This window comes from Triturus cristatus, chromosome 9 (genome assembly GCF_964204655.1).
Source record: "Triturus cristatus chromosome 9, aTriCri1.1, whole genome shotgun sequence".
In the NCBI taxonomy this organism is placed as follows: domain Eukaryota; kingdom Metazoa; phylum Chordata; class Amphibia; order Caudata; family Salamandridae; genus Triturus; species Triturus cristatus.
In genome coordinates this window covers 936,883,718-936,909,274 of record NC_140592.1, presented here as the reverse complement: position 1 = coordinate 936,909,274, position 25,557 = coordinate 936,883,718, and the positions used below count along the sequence as shown (strand labels likewise).

The following is a 25,557-nucleotide window of genomic DNA, read 5'->3' as shown; positions in this document are numbered from 1 at the left end:
TTGTCTCTGACATGTATCCTCTAGACCGAAATAGACAGAAACAGCTCAAGAAACATGCGTACTGTAAATCACTTCGTAGTCACTGCATAGTGACATTGTTAATTATGTTTTTTCTAAGTCTTCTGATTATCATTGCCAGTATATTATTACACATGTATTACCCTATTTCCAAGCGTGCTTTCAATGCTACTGCCGAACATTCTTTTAGCGAATTACCCCCGCATGAGTTGTCCTATAGATTTGCGCTGCGCAACAACACATTCATTAGTATGTTACATCATTCTCATCAGACCAGCAATGCTACAAATTGTTGGATATGTGGCCGACTCCCTCCCTATCAGAAATACAAGGGAGTTCTGCCTCTCTTTCCGTATCCATTCACCCACAATGGCTCCTGTGGAGCATGGTTTAGTTTGATTAATTCCCTAGATTCAAATTCAGTAGTTTATCAAGACAACTGGGTTTGGGGAAACCTGAACCTAGTTTTACTTAAAGTCTGCTACCCTAACAAGGAGGGACTTCCCAAAAGAACAGGAACTGATCTAGAAAATGAAGTATATGGATTAGGTAACTTTACACTTAATCTCATGATCCTGAATGTTGAATCCGAAGCTACACCAATCTTGCCCGCTATGTCAGTATTTCCAGTTAGAGGCGAATTATGTGTAAGAAAGAATGGTTCAATACACATGGGCCATAGTAAATGTACCACTGTAATAGAATTCAGTGATAAAGGCAAATCTACATTTAGAGCTTCTCGTCACTCCTACTTCATCTGTGGTCACATCGCATACATACGCCTACCCCTAGATTGGGATGGTACCTGTTACATTGCATTCCTTCTGCCACCTGTTTTCCTAGCCCCGCCTGATTACCATAGGAATGCCCATTTAGTACACAATAGACAGCAGAGAGATCTCCCGATTGTCGACTACACCGAAACAGCATGGGAGCAATACACAGATTTCAATAAAGGTTTCTTTCCCTACATAGGTACAGTCACTAATAGTAAGTTGATACGTAGATTAACTAGAACCCTTGAAGCAGTAGTGAATGAAACTACTTCCGCCTTAGGCAACTTAACAGAGGAGCAGTCTGCGATGCGGATTGTTGTTCTTCAAAATCGTCTTGTCCTTGACGTCATCCTGGCCGATAGGGGCGGAGCTTGTAGGGTCATCGGATCAAGTTGCTGTGTTTTCATACCAGAAAACGCGCCGTCAGTATATAAAGCCATAACTCGACTTCATAAGATCGTAAGCCAGATACACCAGAATCCAGGCACCTGGACTTGGTCCGGTTGGTTCTGGAGCGTGTTGTCAGCCTGGGGATGGAGGATCCTATCCTTCCTAGGTATTGGCTTTCTCATTCTATTCAGTTGCTGCTTGTGTCTACAATGTGGGCCAGCGATTTGTGGTCTGTGTGCCACATCGTGTATCCCGCCTTCGAATTTTCATTCAAGATCCCGGAAGAAGAAAGAAGAACAAATGATGCTATATGAACAGATTGATGGATATTTCATAAGGGTCCGTAGGGGACAAGGAGGGAATGAGGAAATATGAATTTTTATGGTCAATTGTGTCCCCTATCTTAGACCCCAACGGCTCCATGTACATGCTACAAGTACATGTATGTTCCCTCCAGTTCCAGCTATGAAGACGCAAATACATGTGCGTCCAACGTCAACATGTTCTCTTTCAGATCCGCCATGGATGGGTCGAATATTCCATTCCTAAGTATGATTGGCCACCGACTTTATATGGTTCACTTTTCACGTTTTACAGTTCAGGCGAGCAGGCCCTGAATTCTGCCATCAAGCCTTTTCCTGCTTCTGCCTCTGAAATGCTCCAGCTTGGACCTGCATCCGTATCCATGAACTTTGTCCTACTCCCTGCGCGGCTAACGGTGCCTGACGCGGCCTGTTGCCTGCCAAAAACTGTATTCAGCCTTCAAGTTATCTGCTCCGCTCCTCATCCAATGCATTCCTGTCTAGTAGTTTAGGTAAACATCCTTCCAGCTACCGAGCAAAGAGCTCGGCCTCGCTGTCTTTATGCAAGTAATTCATAGCCCCTGTTACCATGGAAGATTCCTGCCCCCTCGCATCTCATGTAGACACATAGACGCTTGTACATGCACTAACAGTCAGTATAGAATAGATTCCGTCCGAGAGACCTTTCCTTTTGGATAAAACAGTTCCTTAAACAAAGATATTAGATACGATTTGGGATTAGGTTGACCTGACCCCCCAGACTTCTGTCTCCACATGTAGAGCTAAATGTCAATTCCCCTTCACCCTCTAGTTGCACGTCAATCACACGTCATGCGGCTGCGCGCGCATCTCTGCCAAACATTTCTGCTGACACTGCAGGATTCTCTTATGGATCCACCCACTTGTGACATCATTTTTAATGACGTTTCTAGTATACGCCTGTTATTACGCCCATTTTCATTACGTATGTGTATTCTTATCTGTACTATCAGCTGTTACGCCTCCTGCATCTGTCTTAATGCAATGCTTTTCATATATATATTGTTACTTGTCAATAATGTATTGCCTATCCCTTCCTGAACCTTCGTGGTGATGGAATAAGATTGCCTGGTTCGAACCATGATTCCTTTGTAAGGAATAAAGCCCTTTTCAGAACCTCTAATACCACGGATTCTGCCTCTTATTTTGACTGAGTTATTCTTACTAGACTTTACCGCATAAAAAATAGTACAGGTAATTTAAATATTTACCACAAGAGGGCAAGGTGGAGTGGGCAGGAGAGGGCAAGGTGGAGTGGGCAGGAGAGGGCAAGGTGGAGTGGGCAGGAGAGGGCAAGGTGGAGTGGGCAGGAGAGGGCAAGGTGGAGTGGACAGGAGAGGGCAAGGTGGAGTGGACAGGAGAGGGCAAGGTGGAGTGGACAGGAGAGGGCAAGGTGGAGTGGACAGGAGAGGGTCAGGTGGAGTGGACAGGAGAGGGTCAGGTGGAGTGGACAGGAGAGGGTCAGGTGGAGTGGACAGGAGAGGGTCAGGTGGAGTGGACAGGAGAGGGTCAGGTGGAGTGGACAGGAGAGGGTCAGGTGGAGTGGACAGGAGAGGGTCAGGTGGGGTGGGCAGGAGAGGGTGAGGTAGAGTGGGCAGGAGAGGGCCAGGTGGAGTGGGCAGGAGAGGGTCAGGTGGAGTGGGCAGGAGAGGGTCAGCTGCAGTGGGCAGGAGAGGGACAGGTAGAGTGGGCAGGAAAGGGTCAGGTAGAGTGGGCAGGAGAGGGCCCGGGGCAGTGGGCAGGAGAGGGCAAGGTGGAGTGGGCAGGAGAGGGTCAGGTGGAGTGGGCAGGAGAGGGTCAGGTGGAGTGGGCAGGAGAGGGTCAGTTGGAGTGGACAGAAGAGGGTCAGGTGCAGTGGGCGGAAGAGGGCCAGGTGCAGTGGGCGGAAGAGGGTCAAGTGGAGTGGGCAGGAGAGGGTCAGGTGGAGTGGAAAGGAGAGTGTCAGCTGCAGTGGGCAGGAGAGGGTCAGCTGCAGTGGGCAGGAGAGGGCCTGGTGCAGTGGGCGGAAGAGGGTGAGGTAGAGTGGGCAGGAGATGGTAAGGTAGAGTGACCAGGAGAGGGTGAGGTAGAGTGGGCAGGAGAGGGTGAGGTAGAGTGGGCAGGAGAGGGTGAGGTAGAGTGGGCAGGAGAGGGTGAGGTAGAGTGGGCAGGAGAGGGTGAGGGAGAGTGGGCAGGAGAGGGTGAGGGAGAGTGGGCAGGAGAGGGTGAGGGAGAGTGGGCAGGGGAGGGAGAGTGGGCAGGGGAGGGCCAGGTGCAGTGGGCAGGGGAGGGCCAGGTGGAGTGGGCAGGAGAGGGCCAGGTGGAGTGGGCAGGAGAGGGCCAGGTGGAGTGGGCAGGAGAGGGCCAGGTGGAGTGGGCAGGAGAGGGTCAGATAGAGTGGGCAGGTGAGGGTGAGGTGGAGTGGGAGGGAGAGGGTCAGGAGGAGTGGACAGGAGAGGGTCAGGTGGAGTGGGCAGGAGAGGGTGAGGTTGAGTGGACAGGAGAGGGTCAGCTGCAGTGGACAGGAGAGGGTCAGCTGCAGCGGGTAGGAGAGTACCAGGTGGAGCGGGCAGGAGAATACCAGGTGGAGTGGGCGGGAGAGCGTCAGGTGGAGTGGGCGGGAGAGCGTCAGGTGGAGTGGGCGGGAGAGCGTCAGGTGGAGTGGGCGGGAGAGCGTCAGGTGGAGTGGGCGGGAGAGCGTCAGGTGGAGTGGGCGGGAGAGCGTCAGGTGGAGTGGGCGGGAGTGCGTCAGGTGGAGTGGGCGGGAGAGCGTCAGGTGGAGTGGGCGGGAGAGGGTCAGGTGGAGTGGGCGGGAGAGGGCCAGGGGGAGTGGGCGGGAGAGGGCCAGGGGGAGTGGGCAGGAGAGGGCCAGGGGGAGTGGGCAGGAGAGGGCCAGGGGGAGTGGGCAGGAGAGGGCCAGGGGGAGTGGGCAGGAGAGGGCCAGGGGGAGTGGGCAGGAGAGGGCCAGGGGGAGTGGGCAGGAGAGGGCCAGGGGGAGTGGGCAGGAGAGGGCCAGGGGGAGTGGGCAGGAGAGTGTGAGGTAGAATGGGCAGGAGAGGGTGACGTAGCATGGGCAGGAGAGGGCCAGGGGGAGTGGGCAGGAGAGGGTGAGGTAGAGTGGACAGGAGAGGGTCAGGTGGAGTGGGCAGGAGAGGGTCAGGTGGAGTGGGCAGGAGAGGGTCAGGTGGAGTGGGCAGGAGAGGGTCAGGTAGAGTGGGCAGGAGAGGGTCAGGTAGAGTGGACAGGAGAGGGTCAGGTAGAGTGGACAGGAGAGGGCCAGCTGCAGTGGGCAGGAGATGACCAGGTGGAGTGGGCAAGACAGGGTGAGGTAGAGTGGGCAGAAAGGGTGAGGTAGAGTGGGCAGGAAAGGGTGAGGTAGAGTGGGCGGGAGAGGGTCAGGTGGAGTGGGCGGGAGAGGGTCAGGTGGAGTGGGTGGGAGAGGGTCAGGTGGAGTGGGCGGGAGAGGGTCAGGTGGAGTGGGCAGGAGAGGGTCAGGTGGAGTGGGCAGGAGAGGGTCAGGTGGAGTGGGCAGGAGAGGGTCAGGTGGAGTGGGCAGGAGAGGGTCAGGTGGAGTGGGCAGGAGAGGGTCAGGTGGAGTGGGCAGGAGAGGGTCAGGTGGAGTGGGCAGGAGAGGGTCAGGTGGAGTGGGCAGGAGAGGGTCAGGTAGAGTGGACAGGAGAGGGTCAGGTAGAGTGGACAGGAGAGGGTCAGGTAGAGTGGACAGGAGAGGGTCAGGTAGAGTGGACAGGAGAGGGCCAGCTGCAGTGGGCAGGAGATGACCAGGTGGAGTGGGCAAGACAGGGTGAGGTAGAGTGGGCAGAAAGGGTGAGGTAGAGTGGGCAGGAAAGGGTGAGGTAGAGTGGGCGGGAGAGGGTCAGGTGGAGTGGGCGGGAGAGGGTCAGGTGGAGTGGGTGGGAGAGGGTCAGGTGGAGTGGGCGGGAGAGGGTCAGGTGGAGTGGGCGGGAGAGGGTCAGGTGGAGTGGGCAGGAGAGGGTCAGGTGGAGTGGGCAGGAGAGGGTCAGGTGGAGTGGGCAGGAGAGGGTCAGGTGGAGTGGGCAGGAGAGGGTCAGGTGGAGTGGGCGGGAGAGGGTCAGGTGGAGTGGGCGGGAGAGGGTCAGGTGGAGTGGGCGGGAGAGGGTCAGGTGGAGTGGGCGGGAGAGGGTCAGGTGGAGTGGGCGGGAGAGGGTCAGGTGGAGTGGGCGGGAGAGGGCCAGGGGGAGTGGGCAGGAGAGTGTGAGGTAGAATGGGCAGGAGAGGGTGAAGTAGCATGGGCAGGAGAGGGCCAAGTGGAGTGGGCAGGAGAGGGCCAGGTGGAGTGGGCAGGAGAGGGCCAGGTGGAGTGGGCAGGAGAGGGTCAGCTGCAGTGGGCAGGAGAGGGACAGGTAGAGTGGGCAGGAAAGGGTCAGGTAGAGTGGGTAGGAGAGGGTGAGGTAGAGTGGGCAGGAGAGGGCCCGGTACAAAAGGGGGTGGTGATGGACGGAGCATCAGAACCAATCAAACACTCACACCCAGTCAACAGATCTGGGTTTGATCCATCACCGTTCTTTAGCCCACTCTGCCACCCCAGTTCGGGCATGGCCATATGCAAATCAGTCTGACCCTGTGCCTCATGGGAACAGTCCAGCCCGAACTGCCACGCCATGCCTTCCCTGGACCGGAAACAAGCTTCCTAGGACCGGTTTCTAGCATTTCAGTCGTCTTCAGCCAGGCTTGCTTGAATCCAGTGGCAAAGTGAGCAAGGGACTCACGTCTGAGCATACCCTGCCAACTTATGGTGAACAAGGCGGTACAAAAGGGGGTGGTGATGGACGGAGCATCAGAACCAATCAAACACTCACACCCAGTCAACAGATCTGGGTTTGATCCATCACCGTTCTTTAGCCCACTCTGCCACCCCAGTTCGGACATGGCCATATGCAAATCAGTCTGACCCTGTGCCTCATGGGAACAGTTCAGCCCGAACTGCCACGCCATGCCTTCCCTGGACCGGAAACAAGCTTCCTAGGACCGGTTTCTGGCATTTCAGCCGTCTTCAGCCAGGCTTGCTTGAATCCAGTGGCAAAGTGAGCAAGGGACTCACGTCTGAGCATACCCTGCCAACTTATGGCGAACAAGGCGGTACAAAAGGGGGTGGTGATGGACGGAGCATCAGAACCAATCAAACACTCACACCCAGTCAACAGATCTGGGTTTGATCCATCACCGTTCTTTAGCCCACTCTGCCACCCCAGTTCGGACATGGCCATATGCAAATCAGTCTGACCCTGTGCCTCATGGGAACAGTCCAGCCCGAACTGCCACGCCATGCCTTCCCTGGACCGGAAACAAGCTTCCTAGGACCGGTTTCTGGCATTTCAGCCGTCTTCAGCCAGGCTTGCTTGAATCCAGTGGCAAAGTGAGCAAGGGACTCACGTCTGAGCATACCCTGCCAACTTATGGCGAACAGGAGAGGGCCCGGGGCAGTGGGCAGGAAAGGGTGAGGTAGAGTGGGCAGGAAAGGGTGAGATAGAGTGGGCAGGAAAGGGTGAGGTAGAGTGGGCAGGAGAGGGCCAGGTGAAGAGGGCAGGAGAGGGCCAGGTGGAGTGGGCAGGAGAGGTTCGGGTATAGTGGGCAGGAAAGGGTGAGGTAGAGTGGGCAGGAGAGGGTGAGGTGGAGTGGACAGGAGAGGGTGAGGTAGAGTGGGCAGGAGAGGGTGAGGTAGAGTGGGCAGGAGAGGGCCAGGTGGAGAGGGCAGGAGAGGGCCAGGTGGAGTGGGCAGGAGAGGGTCAGTTGCAGTGGGCAGAAGAGGGACAGGTAGAGTGGGCAGGAAAGGGTGAGGTAGAGTGGGCAGGAAAGGGTGAGGTAGAGTGGGCAGGAAAGGGTGAGGTAGAGTGGGCAGGAGAGGGCCAGGTGAAGAGGGCAGGAGAGGGCCAGGTGGAGTGGGCAGGAGAGGGCCAGGTGGAGTGGGCAGGAGAGGGCCAGGTGGAGTGGACAGGAGAGGGTCAGTTGCAGTGGGCAGAAGAGGGACAGGTAGAGTGGGCAGGAAAGGGTGAGGTAGAGTGGGCAGGAAAGGGTGAGGTAGAGTGGGCAGGAAAGGGTGAGGTAGAGTGGGCAGGAGAGGGCCAGCTGAAGAGGGCAGGAGAGGGCCAGGTGGAGTGGGTAGGAGAGGTTCGGGTATAGTGAGCAGGAAAGGGTGAGGTAGAGTGGGCAGGAGAGGGTGAGGTGGAGTGGACAGGAGAGGGTGAGGTAGACTGGACAGGAGAGGGTGAGGTAGAGTGGACAGGAGAGGGTGAGGTAGAGTGGACAGGAGAGGGCCAGGTGGAGTGGACAGGAGAGGGTCAGATGGAGTGGACAGGAGAGGGTCAGATGGAGTGGACAGGAGAGAGTCAGGTGTAGTGGGTAGGAGAGGGTGAGGTAGAGTGGACAGGAGAGGGTCAGGTCGAGTGGGCGGGAGAGGGTCAGGTGGAGTGGGCGGGAGAGGGTCAGGTGAACTGGGCGGGAGAGGGTCAGGTGGACTGGGCGGGAGAGGGTCAGGTGGAGTGGGCAGGAGAGGGTGAGGTAGAGAGGGCAGGAAAGGGCCAGGTGGAGAGGGCAGGAGAGGGCCAGGTGGAGTGGGCAGGAGAGGGCCAGGTGGAGTGGGCAGGAGAGGGCCAGGTGGAGTGGGCAGGAGAGGGCCAGGTGGAGTGGGCAGGAGAGGGTCAGGTGGGGTGGGCAGGAGAGGGTCAGGTGGGGTGGGCAGGAGAGGGTGAGGTAGAGTGAACAGGAGAGGGTGAGGTGGAGTGGGAGGGAGAGGGTCAGGAGGAGTGGACAGGAGAGGGTCAGGTGGAGTGGGCAGGAGAGGGTGAGGTTGAGTGGACAGGAGAGGGTCAGCTGCAGTGGACAGGAGAGGGTCAGCTGCAGCGGGTAGGAGAGTACCAGGTGGAGCGGGCAGGAGAATACCAGGTGGAGTGGGCGGGAGAGCGTCAGGTGGAGTGGGCGGGAGAGCGTCAGGTGGAGTGGGCGGGAGAGCGTCAGGTGGAGTGGGCGGGAGAGCGTCAGGTGGAGTGGGCGGGAGAGCGTCAGGTGGAGTGGGCGGGAGTGCGTCAGGTGGAGTGGGCGGGAGAGCGTCAGGTGGAGTGGGCGGGAGAGCGTCAGGTGGAGTGGGCGGGAGAGGGTCAGGTGGAGTGGGCGGGAGAGGGCCAGGGGGAGTGGGCGGGAGAGGGCCAGGGGGAGTGGGCAGGAGAGGGCCAGGGGGAGTGGGCAGGAGAGGGCCAGGGGGAGTGGGCAGGAGAGGGCCAGGGGGAGTGGGCAGGAGAGGGCCAGGGGGAGTGGGCAGGAGAGGGCCAGGGGGAGTGGGCAGGAGAGGGCCAGGGGGAGTGGGCAGGAGAGGGCCAGGGGGAGTGGGCAGGAGAGTGTGAGGTAGAATGGGCAGGAGAGGGTGACGTAGCATGGGCAGGAGAGGGCCAGGGGGAGTGGGCAGGAGAGGGTGAGGTAGAGTGGACAGGAGAGGGTCAGGTGGAGTGGGCAGGAGAGGGTCAGGTGGAGTGGGCAGGAGAGGGTCAGGTGGAGTGGGCAGGAGAGGGTCAGGTAGAGTGGGCAGGAGAGGGTCAGGTAGAGTGGACAGGAGAGGGTCAGGTAGAGTGGACAGGAGAGGGCCAGCTGCAGTGGGCAGGAGATGACCAGGTGGAGTGGGCAAGACAGGGTGAGGTAGAGTGGGCAGAAAGGGTGAGGTAGAGTGGGCAGGAAAGGGTGAGGTAGAGTGGGCGGGAGAGGGTCAGGTGGAGTGGGCGGGAGAGGGTCAGGTGGAGTGGGTGGGAGAGGGTCAGGTGGAGTGGGCGGGAGAGGGTCAGGTGGAGTGGGCGGGAGAGGGTCAGGTGGAGTGGGCAGGAGAGGGTCAGGTGGAGTGGGCAGGAGAGGGTCAGGTGGAGTGGGCAGGAGAGGGTCAGGTGGAGTGGGCAGGAGAGGGTCAGGTGGAGTGGGCAGGAGAGGGTCAGGTGGAGTGGGCAGGAGAGGGTCAGGTGGAGTGGGCAGGAGAGGGTCAGGTGGAGTGGGCAGGAGAGGGTCAGGTAGAGTGGACAGGAGAGGGTCAGGTAGAGTGGACAGGAGAGGGTCAGGTAGAGTGGACAGGAGAGGGTCAGGTAGAGTGGACAGGAGAGGGCCAGCTGCAGTGGGCAGGAGATGACCAGGTGGAGTGGGCAAGACAGGGTGAGGTAGAGTGGGCAGAAAGGGTGAGGTAGAGTGGGCAGGAAAGGGTGAGGTAGAGTGGGCGGGAGAGGGTCAGGTGGAGTGGGCGGGAGAGGGTCAGGTGGAGTGGGTGGGAGAGGGTCAGGTGGAGTGGGCGGGAGAGGGTCAGGTGGAGTGGGCGGGAGAGGGTCAGGTGGAGTGGGCAGGAGAGGGTCAGGTGGAGTGGGCAGGAGAGGGTCAGGTGGAGTGGGCAGGAGAGGGTCAGGTGGAGTGGGCAGGAGAGGGTCAGGTGGAGTGGGCGGGAGAGGGTCAGGTGGAGTGGGCGGGAGAGGGTCAGGTGGAGTGGGCGGGAGAGGGTCAGGTGGAGTGGGCGGGAGAGGGTCAGGTGGAGTGGGCGGGAGAGGGTCAGGTGGAGTGGGCGGGAGAGGGTCAGGTGGAGTGGGCGGGAGAGGGCCAGGGGGAGTGGGCAGGAGAGTGTGAGGTAGAATGGGCAGGAGAGGGTGAAGTAGCATGGGCAGGAGAGGGCCAAGTGGAGTGGGCAGGAGAGGGCCAGGTGGAGTGGGCAGGAGAGGGCCAGGTGGAGTGGGCAGGAGAGGGTCAGCTGCAGTGGGCAGGAGAGGGACAGGTAGAGTGGGCAGGAAAGGGTCAGGTAGAGTGGGTAGGAGAGGGTGAGGTAGAGTGGGCAGGAGAGGGCCCGGTACAAAAGGGGGTGGTGATGGACGGAGCATCAGAACCAATCAAACACTCACACCCAGTCAACAGATCTGGGTTTGATCCATCACCGTTCTTTAGCCCACTCTGCCACCCCAGTTCGGGCATGGCCATATGCAAATCAGTCTGACCCTGTGCCTCATGGGAACAGTCCAGCCCGAACTGCCACGCCATGCCTTCCCTGGACCGGAAACAAGCTTCCTAGGACCGGTTTCTAGCATTTCAGTCGTCTTCAGCCAGGCTTGCTTGAATCCAGTGGCAAAGTGAGCAAGGGACTCACGTCTGAGCATACCCTGCCAACTTATGGTGAACAAGGCGGTACAAAAGGGGGTGGTGATGGACGGAGCATCAGAACCAATCAAACACTCACACCCAGTCAACAGATCTGGGTTTGATCCATCACCGTTCTTTAGCCCACTCTGCCACCCCAGTTCGGACATGGCCATATGCAAATCAGTCTGACCCTGTGCCTCATGGGAACAGTTCAGCCCGAACTGCCACGCCATGCCTTCCCTGGACCGGAAACAAGCTTCCTAGGACCGGTTTCTGGCATTTCAGCCGTCTTCAGCCAGGCTTGCTTGAATCCAGTGGCAAAGTGAGCAAGGGACTCACGTCTGAGCATACCCTGCCAACTTATGGCGAACAAGGCGGTACAAAAGGGGGTGGTGATGGACGGAGCATCAGAACCAATCAAACACTCACACCCAGTCAACAGATCTGGGTTTGATCCATCACCGTTCTTTAGCCCACTCTGCCACCCCAGTTCGGACATGGCCATATGCAAATCAGTCTGACCCTGTGCCTCATGGGAACAGTCCAGCCCGAACTGCCACGCCATGCCTTCCCTGGACCGGAAACAAGCTTCCTAGGACCGGTTTCTGGCATTTCAGCCGTCTTCAGCCAGGCTTGCTTGAATCCAGTGGCAAAGTGAGCAAGGGACTCACGTCTGAGCATACCCTGCCAACTTATGGCGAACAGGAGAGGGCCCGGGGCAGTGGGCAGGAAAGGGTGAGGTAGAGTGGGCAGGAAAGGGTGAGATAGAGTGGGCAGGAAAGGGTGAGGTAGAGTGGGCAGGAGAGGGCCAGGTGAAGAGGGCAGGAGAGGGCCAGGTGGAGTGGGCAGGAGAGGTTCGGGTATAGTGGGCAGGAAAGGGTGAGGTAGAGTGGGCAGGAGAGGGTGAGGTGGAGTGGACAGGAGAGGGTGAGGTAGACTGGACAGGAGAGGGTGAGGTAGAGTGGGCAGGAGAGGGCCAGGTGGAGAGGGCAGGAGAGGGCCAGGTGGAGTGGGCAGGAGAGGGTCAGTTGCAGTGGGCAGAAGAGGGACAGGTAGAGTGGGCAGGAAAGGGTGAGGTAGAGTGGGCAGGAAAGGGTGAGGTAGAGTGGGCAGGAAAGGGTGAGGTAGAGTGGGCAGGAGAGGGCCAGGTGAAGAGGGCAGGAGAGGGCCAGGTGGAGTGGGCAGGAGAGGGCCAGGTGGAGTGGGCAGGAGAGGGCCAGGTGGAGTGGACAGGAGAGGGTCAGTTGCAGTGGGCAGAAGAGGGACAGGTAGAGTGGGCAGGAAAGGGTGAGGTAGAGTGGGCAGGAAAGGGTGAGGTAGAGTGGGCAGGAAAGGGTGAGGTAGAGTGGGCAGGAGAGGGCCAGCTGAAGAGGGCAGGAGAGGGCCAGGTGGAGTGGGTAGGAGAGGTTCGGGTATAGTGAGCAGGAAAGGGTGAGGTAGAGTGGGCAGGAGAGGGTGAGGTGGAGTGGACAGGAGAGGGTGAGGTAGACTGGACAGGAGAGGGTGAGGTAGAGTGGACAGGAGAGGGTGAGGTAGAGTGGACAGGAGAGGGCCAGGTGGAGTGGACAGGAGAGGGTCAGATGGAGTGGACAGGAGAGGGTCAGATGGAGTGGACAGGAGAGAGTCAGGTGTAGTGGGTAGGAGAGGGTGAGGTAGAGTGGACAGGAGAGGGTCAGGTCGAGTGGGCGGGAGAGGGTCAGGTGGAGTGGGCGGGAGAGGGTCAGGTGAACTGGGCGGGAGAGGGTCAGGTGGACTGGGCGGGAGAGGGTCAGGTGGAGTGGGCAGGAGAGGGTGAGGTAGAGAGGGCAGGAAAGGGCCAGGTGGAGAGGGCAGGAGAGGGCCAGGTGGAGTGGGCAGGAGAGGGCCAGGTGGAGTGGGCAGGAGAGGGCCAGGTGGAGTGGGCAGGAGAGGGCCAGGTGGAGTGGGCAGGAGAGGGTCAGGTGGGGTGGGCAGGAGAGGGTCAGGTGGGGTGGGCAGGAGAGGGTGAGGTAGAGTGAACAGGAGAGGGTCAGGTGGAGTGGGCAGGAGAGGATCAGGTGGAGTGGGCAGGAGAGGGTCAGGTGGAGTGGGCAGGAGAGGGTGAGGTAGAGTGAACAGGAGAGGGTCAGGTGGAGTGGACAGGAGAGGGTCAGGTGGGGTGGGCAGGAGAGGGTGAGGTAGAGTGGACAGGAGAGGGTCAGGTGGCGTGGGCAGGAGAGGGCCAGGTGGAGTGGGCAGGAGAGGGCCAGGTGGAGAGGGCCAGGTGGAGTGGGCAGGAGAGTGAGGTAGTGTGGGCAGGAGAGGGTGAGGTAGTGTGGGCAGGAGAGGGTCAGGGGGAGTGGGCAGGAGAGGGTCAGGTGGAGTGGACAGGAGAGCGCCAGGTGGAGTGGGCAGAGAGTGTGAGGTAGGAAGGCCAGGAGAGGGTCAGGTGGAGTGGGCAGGAGTGGGCCAGGTGCAGTGGGCAGGAGACGGCCAGGTGAAGTGGGCAGGAGAGGGTCAAGTAGAGTGGACAGGAGAGGGTCAAGTAGAGTGGACAGGAGAGGGTCAGGTGGAGTGGGCAGGAGAGGGTGAGGTAGAGTGGGCAGGAGAGGGTGAGGTAGAGTGGGCAGGAGAGGGTGAGGTAGAGTGGACAGAAGAGGGTCAGGTGCAGTGGACAGGAGAGGGTCAGGTGCAGTGGACAGGAGAGGGTCAGGTGGAGTGGACAGGAGAGGGTCATGTGGAGTGGACAGGAGAGGGTCAGCTCCATTGGGCAGGAGAGGGACAGGTAGAGTGGGCAGGAAAGGGTGAGGTAGAGTGGGCAGGAGAGGGTGAGGTAGAGTGGGCAGGAGAGGGCCCGGGCAGGAGAGGGCCCGGGCAGTGGGCAGGAGTGGGCCAGGTGGAGTGGGCGGAAGAGGGTGAGGTAGAGTGGGCAGGAGAGGGTAAGGTAGAGTGAGCAGGAGAGGGTGAGGTAGAGTGAGCAGGAGAGGGTGAGGGGGAGTGGGCAGGAGAGGGTCAGATGCAGTGGGCAGGAGAGGGTCAGGTGGAGTGGGCAGGAGAGGGTCAGGTGGAGTGGGCAGGAGAGGGTCAGGTGGAGTGGGCAGGAGAGGGTCAGGTGGAGTGGGGTCAGGTGGAGTGGGCAGGAGAGGGTCAGGTGGAGTGGGCAGGAGAGGGTCAGGTGGAATGGGCAGCAGAGGGCCAGGTGGAGTGGGCAGGAGATGGTCAGGTAGAGTGAGCAGCAGAGGGCCAGGTGGAGTGGGCAGGATTGAGCCAGTTGGCTCTTCCATACTGCCTACACGTAGAAGCCTCTCACAGTTTCCAGCCACGAGAAATACCCGCTTAAACCAAAGCTTTTTAGGTTAAAAAAAAGTTCACCAAGTTGCAATTTTATGCACTTGGCAATTTCACATGATCCCAGCAGTGGTCTGTCTTCTAATGGACTTATTCCCGTGGTGTATAAAACGCACACTGTCAATGCAGTTAATGCAATAGCAGTGAAGCCACATCTCTACGTTAGGCCAGATGTGGGAATCACACAGAGGGCTGCTAATGAAGTCGGTTCCAGCGGGCTCCACAGTTGGCATGTACTTAGTTGAAAGTATGGTGCTTATTTTTGTATTGAAAATGACTTAACACCCGCTGATTCTTGGGCCACCTTTCCAAACTGAGCACAGAACTTTCAAGAAAAGCATCTTTAACGTCTGGTGAAGTCATTCCTGAAGGAGTTTGGCAGCCGCGAAAGTGAAAGTAATAGCCCGGAGGAAGAGATAGGAAAGGCAGATGCGAGCGTGCACGCAAGCTTCAGGCCAAGAAAAGCTTGTGGGTAGCACTTTGAAAAGCCCCTTACTAAAAGTCGAGCAAGCAGTGCATGCGCTGCTCTAGGCTCGACCTAAAAAGGACTCCACAGATAGCAAAAGATATGTAATCTCCATCTACTGTATTACAGTCAGCTCAAGTTTTGTTGCTTAGACGGTACAGGAACGGGGGAGAAGAAAGGAAAGAGGAAGGGAAGGACGGACTTGTGTGCATGTGTTTTGTATGGGAGTGCATTTGAGTCAGTGTGTGCGCGTGCGTGTTAGATCAGTACAAATTAGACAGTCCAAAAGTGCTACAAATTCTCAATCTTGAGTGCAATAGGTATCTTAAAATGTACTGGAAACATACATCTTGGGTATTTTTGTTGAAATCTATATTTATTAGGCAGTCTGTAATTCGAGCAAAATAAGTTATTCATTTTTACCTTGAAGGTAGTCTTCAGAACAGAGAGCAACAGTAGACTTCCTCTTTCTATTGCATTGCTGCACGGGTCACGGATCAGAAATTACCAGACAAGCATTGCATGTCTAAATCAAAAGCAGATCTCATGCTCCCTATATTTTGCTCGTGGCCTTATTACAATTTTTCATGGTTGAAATAGTGGCCTAATTGTGGAGAGATAAAGAGTGTGTCCCTATCTAGTTTGATGGGTGAAACAATATGGCTAACACTATTTCTACAAAACACTCGCTTCTAGGAAAAGAAAAAGAAAAGGATTGTAAGATCTATACCTTCCACTCAGTGGTTTCTAAATTGGCTCTAAGGCAATAAATGGCTAATTTCAATAAAATAGGCCGGGTGGGGGCGGCTTTGTCCTGCATTTGCACAGTGTGGTCCTCCTGTTTTGCAGCCGCAGTTGACTGTATGCTGGACTGAATGTCCTTGCCTATTTAAGCATCTCACAGGCTAGAATTCGATATTTATTTCAATTATTGATTTTTGTGTTTTTTACAGTGAACAGCCAGATTTCACTCTCCTGAAATTTAAAGTGTGATGGTTCACTGGGATGATGCAGTGACAGAGAGTTGCACAGTATTACACGTTGCACATGAAAGGATTTTCCACCTCATTTGTGTTTTCTTGATTATACCTTTGGAGGACAAAACTCAGGGAGCCTACAGAACTAAAAATTCATTGGGGTCTATAGAAGATGAAATTCCTGCTTAAATGTAGCATCTGAATATAATGTGATGTATCATACATATGGCCTTAAAGCAAAACGAATGGCCATTGAGAAGCAAATGGAGTTGGTGCAAACCTTGTAAGACAGGGTTAAACTTCCACAGTCTCAGCAGAGCTCTCATTCCAGCATAAAGTATTGCAACGTGGCTATATTGCTCTCTAAGAGGACTGCAGGACCTTCTTGAAACAAATTCTTTTTTGCAATGAGAGACCATACACCATACACCAGATGATGTATTACACTACATATGTGAACAGGAGTGGCACATTTGCCTGCACAAGTCACCAAATATTTTTTATTATTAACCTTACCTCTGATCTTTAGATTGTGCCATCTCTTCCCCTATCAATTTTGGTCGCTGAGCTTGATGTACACGAATCATCTGTAACAACTGGTCTGCCTCACAATCAGGGAGGTTACCCTTAATAACAAATATAGAATAACCTAGGGAGGATATAGTACATCAATCTCAGATTTCGAACTACAGTCAAACAGAAGCCATACTAGAACACAGAATAACAAAAACACGTCATGGACACGGGTCTTAAAAAAACCAAAGAACACAAAGAGGTATACAAAAATATAGCCACAGTCACGTTCTTTCAGTATCCCAAACATTAAGTTATGTTTAGATGAAATAGTAAACACAATTCAAGTCTAACTCTCTAATAAAACTGAAACCGAGAACCATCATAAGCTGGAATATAGATATATTTTACAACATGTCATCTTTTTTGAATGTTTAGACATACCTGGTGGGATATAGAGGAGAAGGAACATGTTACTTACCAGTAAGCATCTGTTTATGGCATGTAGTGCTGCAGATTCACATGCTTAGCATAATCCTCCCATCTAGAGTTGGGCATGGATTTGCGCAAGTTGTTTTTCTTCAAAGAAAGTCTTTTGAATCATCAGGTAGTGGGACTCCTCCTCTTGCTGGTAATGCACCTGGTCATAGACTCCATTGTAAAAACGGTTTTCCCGCATGGTGAGTGAGGATGAAACATGAAGCATAGTTTATAGAGATGTCCATGTGAAAGGAGTTTGTGAGAAATAGTGAAAGTAACTGTAACAAGCATAGGCATCCGGGTGACGAGGGTGTTCACAAGTGAATCTACAGCACAACATGCCATGAACAGATGCTTTCTGGATAAGTAACATTTTCCGTTCGAGGCATGTGAGGCTGTAGATACACATGCTTAGCATAGACTGTAAAGCAGTCCTCCTCCATGAGCGGTGGCTAGCATGTGGGAGTTAGTTTGAAATAGTGTACGCAGCACTGCTTGGCCCACATTGGCTTGTTAACGGGCCAGTACATCTACACAGTAGTGTTTTGCAAACGTATGTGGTGTGGACCATGTAGCTGCTTTACATATGTCAGCTAAAGGTATATTTCCGAAGAAGATCATTGAGGCTTCTTTATTATGAGTAGAGTGAGATCTAGGATGAATGGGTAAGGTTATTTTCGCTTTAGAATAGCAAGTCTGGATGCATTTAACAATCCATCGTGCAATGCTTACTTTAGAAATAGCCTTTCCCTTGTTAGGTTTTGAGAAAGCAACAAATAGTTGATTTGTCTTCTTAAATGATTTAGTCCTGTCACCAGATGAGAGCTTGTTTTACATCCAACGTGTGCAAAGCCCTGTCAGGCTGGGAGAAAAAGGCAGGAAGATCAAAAGATTGATTACGGTGGAATTGTGAGACCACCTTTGGAAGAAATTTGTGGTTAGTGCGAAGTACAACCCTGTCCCTATTTATTTGGAAGAAGGGTTCTTTTAAAGTTAGCGCCTGAAGCTCAGTGACACATCTAAGCAAAGTGACAGCGACCAGCAAGATTACCTTCCAGGATACAAACTGTAGGGGGCAGGAGTGGAGAGGCTCAATGGAGGGCCCATTAATCTTGCTAATACAATATTGAGAGTCCATGCAGGGGAGCTGGTGGCACCCTACGAGAAATGGTTATTTTAATACCTTCCAGGCGGGCTTTGATGACTGTAATGCTGAATAGGGAAGTGTGTTGCATATTTTGTAGGTATGCGGTTACCGCCGCTAGATTTAGCCTTAGAGATGTAAACGCTAAACGAGAGGTGGGCAAATCAAAAAAGTAGCATACAATGTCTTGTGGCTGCTAAGGGATCAATGTGTTTGGAATGACAATAGTGAGCAAATCTTTTCCATTTAGCAGTGCATAAGACCAGAGTATCAGGCATGCGTGCCTCTTTAAGAATGTCCATACATTGCTGTGGGAGATTGATTGAGGTAACCAAATTCTAGGACGTCGGTAACATTACAAGATTGAGGGATCTGTGTCTGATTTCTCCATGGTTATGTGTGAGAAGGTCCTGCCTGTTCAGCAGTGTTTTGTGGTGAACTAATGACAGTTCGAGGTGTGTGGTGAACCATGGTTGTAGTGTCCATGTGGCAGCCACCAGAATGAGGTTGAGAGATGTCTGCTGAAATTTGCAAACCACAAACGTAAGCAGGGGGAGAAGCGTACTCAAATATCCCTGACCAACTCATCCATAGTGCGTCGTGGTTGGACTGCGGGTGTGGAAACCTGGAGGGGAAGTTTGGGCATTTGGCATTTTCTGCTGTAGCAAAGAGATCTATTTGTGGTTTTCACCAGCATTGGAAGTATTGGAGGAGGACTTGCAGGTGGAGTTCCCACTTGTGGACTTGTTGGTGCCTCCTGCTGAGGAGAGCTACAAAGTTGTTGTCTACTCCCGGTATATAATCCGCTAACAGGTGAATGTTGTATTGAAGATCCCACCTCCAAATGGTCTGGGCTAATGGAGGGGACTTGATGCTCTCTTGCTTTTGGAGATTATACACGGCTGTCATGTTGTCCGTCTTGATGATAACTACTTTGCTATCCGGGGCGAGGAAGGAAGGCTTTCAGCGCTAGGTGAACAGCTAGTAACTTTAGGTGATTTATGTGGAGATGTCGGTGATCGAGTGTCTAGTGGCCTTGGACAGTTCGGTGTTGCAAATGCGCTCCCCATTCCGTAAGGGAGGCATCCGTTGTAATAGTTCTCTGCGGAACTGGATCTAAGAAAGGCCATCCTTCTAACAGACTGTTGGTGTTCAACACTAGATCTTTCCATTGAAACTTCGCTTGGTCCACTGCTGTGCTTAACTCTCCTGCAATAAACGCATGCTTAGTATGGTATGAGGTACTATGGCTATACACAAAGCCATCATACTGAGGAGACGCAGGACTGTCCTCACTGTAAACTGTTGACCTGGTAGAAAATGGGGAATGAGTGCCTGGAATGCTTGTATCCTGGTAGTATTCAGGTAAGCTATTCCTAGTTCTGAGTTGAGAACTGCTCCTAGCTAAGGTTTAATTTGAAGTGGTTGATAACACTTTTGACAAGTCACGCTTGTAATCTAGGTATGGAAGGATTAGTTACATACCTGTAATCCTAGTTCTCTTCCAGGGGTATACTCATCAAAGTCATAAGCACTGAACAATACCCGCCCATGTGCGGGATCTCGGAGCATATAGAAATATACATACATATATATATATATATATATATATGGTCAAACAACTCCGCCCATTGCCTTGCTCTCAGCAGTGTGGGTGCGCTGGTTGCGTAGGCGGTTCGCAACAAAATATCTCCAAAAACACACGTTTCCCAAGGTAACGTGAAGCGCACTCGAGCTTGTGATTCAAAAGTAAATCTTTATTCCATTCTCCGTAGAAAGCTGACACACGCGTTCCGGCACCCTGGCCTTCGTCAGTGTCAGTTAGTGCATTACAACGGCCACATATAAATAATCACTGTCTTCAATGAAGACAGTGATTATTTATATGTGGCCGTTGTAATGCACTAACTGACACTGACGAAGGCCAGGGTGCCGGAACGCGTGTGTCAGCTTTCTACGGAGAATGGAATAAAGATTTACTTTTGAATCACAAGCTCGAGTGCGCTTCACGTTACCTTGGGAAACGTGTGTTTTTGGAGATATATATATATATATATATATATGTGTTTTTTCCCAATGGCCCTTGAGCTTTTGAGGACGCACTCGGCGGCAATCCAGCCCTCTGGCTTTCAGTGATTTCACTCTCCGTTACTCCCGGGTAAGTAGCATTGACTGCCTGACGCGTTTCGGGGCTTTGCGCTCCTTAATCATAGGACTAAGTGTAGCCCACTGCGGGGAACCAATAGGAAGCATGCAAATTAATTAAATAAAAGAGCAAATCACGATCCCATGCTGAGCAGCCTATGGCCCTCAAAAGCTCAAGGGCCATTGGGAAAAAATATATATATATGTGTGTATGATGGGGAACCACAAGTGCCTAGCACTCCCACGACATACATATATACGTGTATATAAAACACATAAATATGCAGCCTAACACAATTCCAATAGGGCAAAATGCCAAGATTACATATGTTTTTCTTGTACAAAAATTAATCTTACACATAAACTCTGTAAAAGAGAACATACACTGTAATAGTGTCATACAAGAAAACCTTTATTTTCGGAAAAGAAAAGCGGGTAATAGCAGGCAGTTGGCCCATAGGCTGCATAGATGAATAAACATCACAGTACAGTAAACAAGCATTGGCAACGCCAATAGGTCTCGCCTGTGGGGCCTTTAAAGTGTTTAGCAAGAGTTACTGGTTTAGCCATTGTGTTTAAGCCTAAAAGGCTGTAAGGGCTGCAACACTGTTAGTAGCCCAGCAGGTCCTAACTCAATAAACAATAAATAATCCTAATAAAAACGATGTGTTTCTCCTGTAAACATTCCATCCCCTGAGAACGTTTTATTAATTATAAATAAATTCATATCACATGATCCTGCAAGCTAAGCACAGTCACAAGTACATATTGGAAATAAACTGCAAATGCCATCAGTGGTGCGCGTTTAGTTCTGCTGTGAGCAGTGTGTTGCTCTGAGAGGGCTGCCTGCATTCTGAGACATGTGTTCTTTTATTGCATGTGCTGTTACACAAACACAAGTAGGGCTGTGCATATGTGCAGGACTGTGCACTGTAATAACTAGTGTACAACAAGTCTTGCTTCACTTTTTTGTAACTACTGGCCTGTGTATTTTCTTAGAGTTGCACCTCATGCATAGATAGTGTGTGCGTGTTTACGGGGAACTCAGGTTGCAGTGTGCAGTTGTTTGCACATTTAATGAGATGTGTAATTTTAGAGATATTCTGCTGTACACTGTGGCTGCTAGGGCTGTGTGTGAGCATTCACTGGCAGCTCCGATCGTTGTGTGTAGAGAGTTGCACACTTATTGCGGCATGTATTGTCAGACATTCTGTTGCACACTAGGGCAGAGTGCACCCACAGACGCATTTGTCCGCAGAGAGATGTGTGTGCACTCAAGTTTTCTGCAGTTTGTAACGATGTTGCATACTGACATGCAGGACTGGGTACACTGTCATGTTTTGTCAAGTAAAGGCTATGTGTAATGCTGGTAGCTGTACACAGAGGCGTGTGCAGGTTTATGCTGCTGCACTTGTGAGGCCGGTTTACTCAGAATAAATGTGAGTGTCATCTTCTGCTGTGCTGCACTGTGAGGGCTCTGTGCACCGCCAGCCCATGTTTACTAACGGCAGTGCAGACTCTCACAGGGACTCACAGAAGGCGTGGCCAATGGTCACATGAAGTTCTGTACTGAGGGTCGCATGCGCTCTCAGAACTGTTGCGACGTGCACTGATGGTGCCTGCACTTTCAAGTGTTATGCACATGGAGGGCTCAGTGTACTGACAGTGGTGCGGGCTGGGAAGACTGTCAGTGGGACACACTGATGGCAGCTTACACCATCAGTGCAAAAAAGCAAGGTGAGGGGTACGTTGTATTTTTTGCACCAACGGCCGCATGCACTGTCAGTTGTGCATATTGAGGGCTGTGTGCACTGGCAGTGTGGCTTGCTGAGGGCTGTGCATTGAGGGGCACAGAGGAGATACAGAAGTGGAAGTGAGGCAGAGAGAGACGGCTACAGAGGAAGTGGAGAGATTAACCAGGAGCGATGACGCACGCCGCGCGAAAGTGATCGCGATCAAAATGCTACCATGGCCGGCCTACAGCTTGCGTGCATGTGCGCGGCGCTTAATGAGCACGACGAGGAAAGCCATATGGCGCCTCTGCTCGTAAGCGCGCACCCGCGCACATGCACGCAAGCAGTAGGCCGGCCATGGTAGCATTTTTTTAGGCCGTTACTAAAAGTCTTCGCCAGACTAGCGCATGCGCTGGGTCAGGAGAGACCTAAATACTGGCACCTTGCCTTTAAGGCTTTCAAGAACATGGACACCTTGCCTTTAAGACCTCCAGGAGCCCCTCTGCTCCCATCATGCACCACAGGTGACAGTTAGGTCAGTTCTTTTTTTATGGTGTACTAACTTGTAGCAACCTGATTAAAAGATGCAATCACTACAAAAATATACGAAATATGCTTGTCCGGGGAGGAGGGAGGGTTGCTTATGACTTTGATGAGTATACCCCTGGAAGAGAACTAGGATTACAGGTAAGTAACTAATCCTTCTCTTCCAGGGGATACTCATCAATAGTCATAAGCACTGAATAGAGTAGCAAGCCCATACCCACTACCTCGTGGACGAGCAAATAGTATAGAAAACAAGTAACAGAGCATCTTAACATGGCATCAAGCAAATACATTTCTGAGGCTTGCCCAACTTGGGCATCCGCCTGTGCATTAGAATCCAAGCAGTAATGGCGGGTGAAAGTATGAACTGAACGTCAAGTCGCTGCTTTACAAATTTCTGACATAGGCACATTTCTTAGTAGGGCCGTAGTAGAAGCCTTCCCCCTAGTAGAATGTACGTTGGGTTTGCCCTGAAGAACCTTGTTAGCTAGTTGGTAGGCCAAAGGTATGGACAAAACTATCCATCTAGAGATTGATCTCTTAGAAGCTGCTGAACCGGTATTTATGACACCATAGCTAACAAAACCCCGGTCCGTGTGTCTCAAGGACTTAGTTTTGTCAAGATAAAATTTCAAAACCCTCTTGAGGTCCAAAGAATGAAGAGACCTCTCCGGTGGAGTAGAGGGATTGGGGAAAAAGGTGGGAAGAGTGATCGTCTGATTGATGTGAAAATCTGAGACCACCTTTGGCAGGAAACTCGGATGGGTCCTTAAAACCACCCTGTTGGCATTAAAGACAGTGTAAGGCTCCCTACAACACAAAGCCTGGATCTCACTAACCCTGCGGGCAGAAGTGATGGCGACTAAAAAGGCTGTTTTCCATGATGCTGCAGAGAGGCCTTGTGAATCGGCTCAAAAGGAGCACCCATACGTTTTGTAAGGACTATGTTGAGCTCCCAAGGAGGAGATGGGGATCTCACTGGGGGGTAAACCTTTTTCAGCCCTTCAAGGAAATCTTGAACTACTGGCATTTTGAAAAAAGAGTTCTGAGATGCATATTTCCTGTATGCAGTGATAGCTGCTAAATGCACCTTAATCGAAGAGAACTGCAGACCAGACTTGGCCAAATGTAGTAGGTATGGCAACAGTACCTGCTCTTGACCCTTGACCGGATCATGAGCATTGTTCCTGCACCACAGGTAGAACCGTTTCCACTTGACAGCATAGGATTTTCTGGTGGAAGGTCTCTTGGCTTCTTTCAGGATCGTCATACAATCCGCTGGCAGGTCTAGGTGTCCGTACTGAATGACCTCAGGAGCCATGCTGTCAATCTGAGGGAGGTGAGATTGGGATGAAACACACTCCCCTCGTTCTTGGACAACAAATACGGACGGCAAGGCAACCTCCGGTGTGGCACCTTTGGATAATTGCAGAAGGTCCGGGTACCACCACTGATGCGGCCAGTCCGGAGCTATCAGGATCATTCTGGTGTTGTACCTGTAAAATTTGTTGATCACTGCCGGGATCAGTGGAAGCGGTGGAAAGGCGTACAGTAATGTCTGAGACTAGTTCATCAAAAGGGCATTTCCTCATGATCCTGGTTGGGGAAACCTGGACGCGAAGACGGGGCATTTGGTGTTGGCCGCATCTGCGAAGGGGTCGATGTCTGGCACTCCCCATTGTCGAAAGATGCCTTGCGTGACTTTGACGTTTAGCACCCAGTCGTGCACTTCTACGAAGTCCCTGCTTAGTGAGTCTGCCTGAACGATCATGGAACCCGGAAGATGAATGGCCACGATGCGGAGTCCTCTTGCGAGAAGCCATTTCCAAATGGTCTGTGCCTCCAGAGAGAGAGTTCTCGACCTGGTGCCCCTCTGCTTGTTCAGATAATACATCGTTGTGGTGTTGTCTGTCTGAACCAAGAGGGAGCTGGACCGAAGAGAAGGACACACAGACTTGAGAGCCAGGTGAACGGCTCGTAACTCGAGGAAGTTGATGTGATATCCTCGCTCTGTCCCCAACCAGAAACCTTGCACTCGAAGGTACCCCATGTGTGTTCCCCAACCTTGTAGGGAAGCATCTGTGACTACAGTCTGAGTGGGAATGTCTTGATGAAATGGGACTCCCTTTAGCAGGTGTGACCGCTTCATCCACCATCTGATGGAGTCCTTGGCAGACTGAGGTAGGGTCACACGGTCCTCCCAATGACCTGAGACTTGCATCCACTGGTCTTACAGAGACTGCTGCAGAAGACGCATGTTCAATCTGGCATTGGGGACGATGAACATGCAAGAGGCCATGGATCCCAACAGTGACTAAACCTGTCTGACTGTGGGATGACTTGCACTGAGGAGATCGCGACCTTTGCTACTGATTGAAGATAACCTCTCCTCCGAAGGACACATGCTTGCCTTCGCTGTATCCAGCGAGGCGCCCAGGTAATGGATTCTCTGTGTCAGGTTGAGGACCGATTTCTTGAAGTTGCCCCAGCATGTTCAACAAGTGAAGACAGTAGTTGAGATGATTCTGAAGCAGAGAAGGGGTGGCACTCTTTAGTAGCCAATCGTCCAGATAGAGGTAAATGAAGATCTTGCATTTGCGTAGACATGCTGCCACCACCGCAATGCACTTTGAGAACGTTCGTGGGGCTGACTTGAGATCGAAATGAAGTACTCGAAATTGAAAATGCTGACGGTTTATTTGAAAACGGAGAAACTTGCGATGCCTCCTGGACACTGGAATATGGAAGTAGGCATCTTGTAAGTCTATAGCACACATCCAGTCTCCCTGATGTAGATGTGAAAAAATCTGGTGTAGGGCCAACATCAGAAATTTTTCCTTGCGGATGAACTTGTTCAAGAGCCATAGGTCTAGAATAGGTCTGTATTCTCTTGCTGGGCCTCTTTTTTCGACTAGGAAGTAACGAGAGTACATTCCTTATCCTTGCTGTTGTTTCGGAACCTTCCTCTATGGCGTTTTTTGTGGAAGACTGTCCACCTCTTTCTGCAAAAGTAGAAGATGATGATGATTGGATCTGCTTTGAGGTGGAATTGATGGAGGTCGGCCTTTGAACCTCAGAAAGTATCCATTTTGAACAATACTCTGCACCCATTTGTCGTTTGTTATGGATCTCCACTCTTCCAGATGAAAAGTGACACTTCCTCCTACCGGAGTGGCTAACGGGCACGGAGGAAGCCTCTGCTCATTGTTTGGCTGACTGCTGCCTGTTTCCTCTTCCTCTACCATGTCGTCATTGATGGAACTGAGACCTCTGCTCTTGCTGATTTTGGGATGACCACTGAGGGGTTTGAACCCTCTGTTGGGAGGAACGTCTGTCATAAGGGCGGAAGCGTTTCCTGAATTCTTTTCGCTTCTCTAAACCAACGGCCTTCACAGTATCCAATTCTGTCTTCATCTTGGCCATCTCATCATCCGCGTGAGAACCGAACAGCGAAGGCCCATTAAACGGAAGGTTGACAATTCTCCGTTGGGCATCTGGCTTCAGGCCTGTGAGACGGAGTCAACCCGAGCGTCTGGATCAGATACCGTGTGAATAACCGTGGGCGGCCAGATCAGCTGAGTCTGCAGCCGCACTTCTAACCTAGTTCGCCACAAAGC

General features: G+C 52.9%; 1 protein-coding gene across 1 annotated transcript in view; it reads right to left on the bottom strand.

The window, feature by feature from the left end:
- The window catches only part of ATXN3 (ataxin 3), a 383,732-nt gene that overhangs the window by 256,386 nt on the left and 101,789 nt on the right, over window positions 1-25,557 (bottom strand). Inside the window, exon 7 of the mRNA XM_085626512.1 lies at window positions 15,896-16,028. Within this exon, the coding sequence (XP_085482638.1) occupies window positions 15,896-16,028 (133 nt within the window). The remainder of the gene's footprint in view (window positions 1-15,895; window positions 16,029-25,557) is intronic.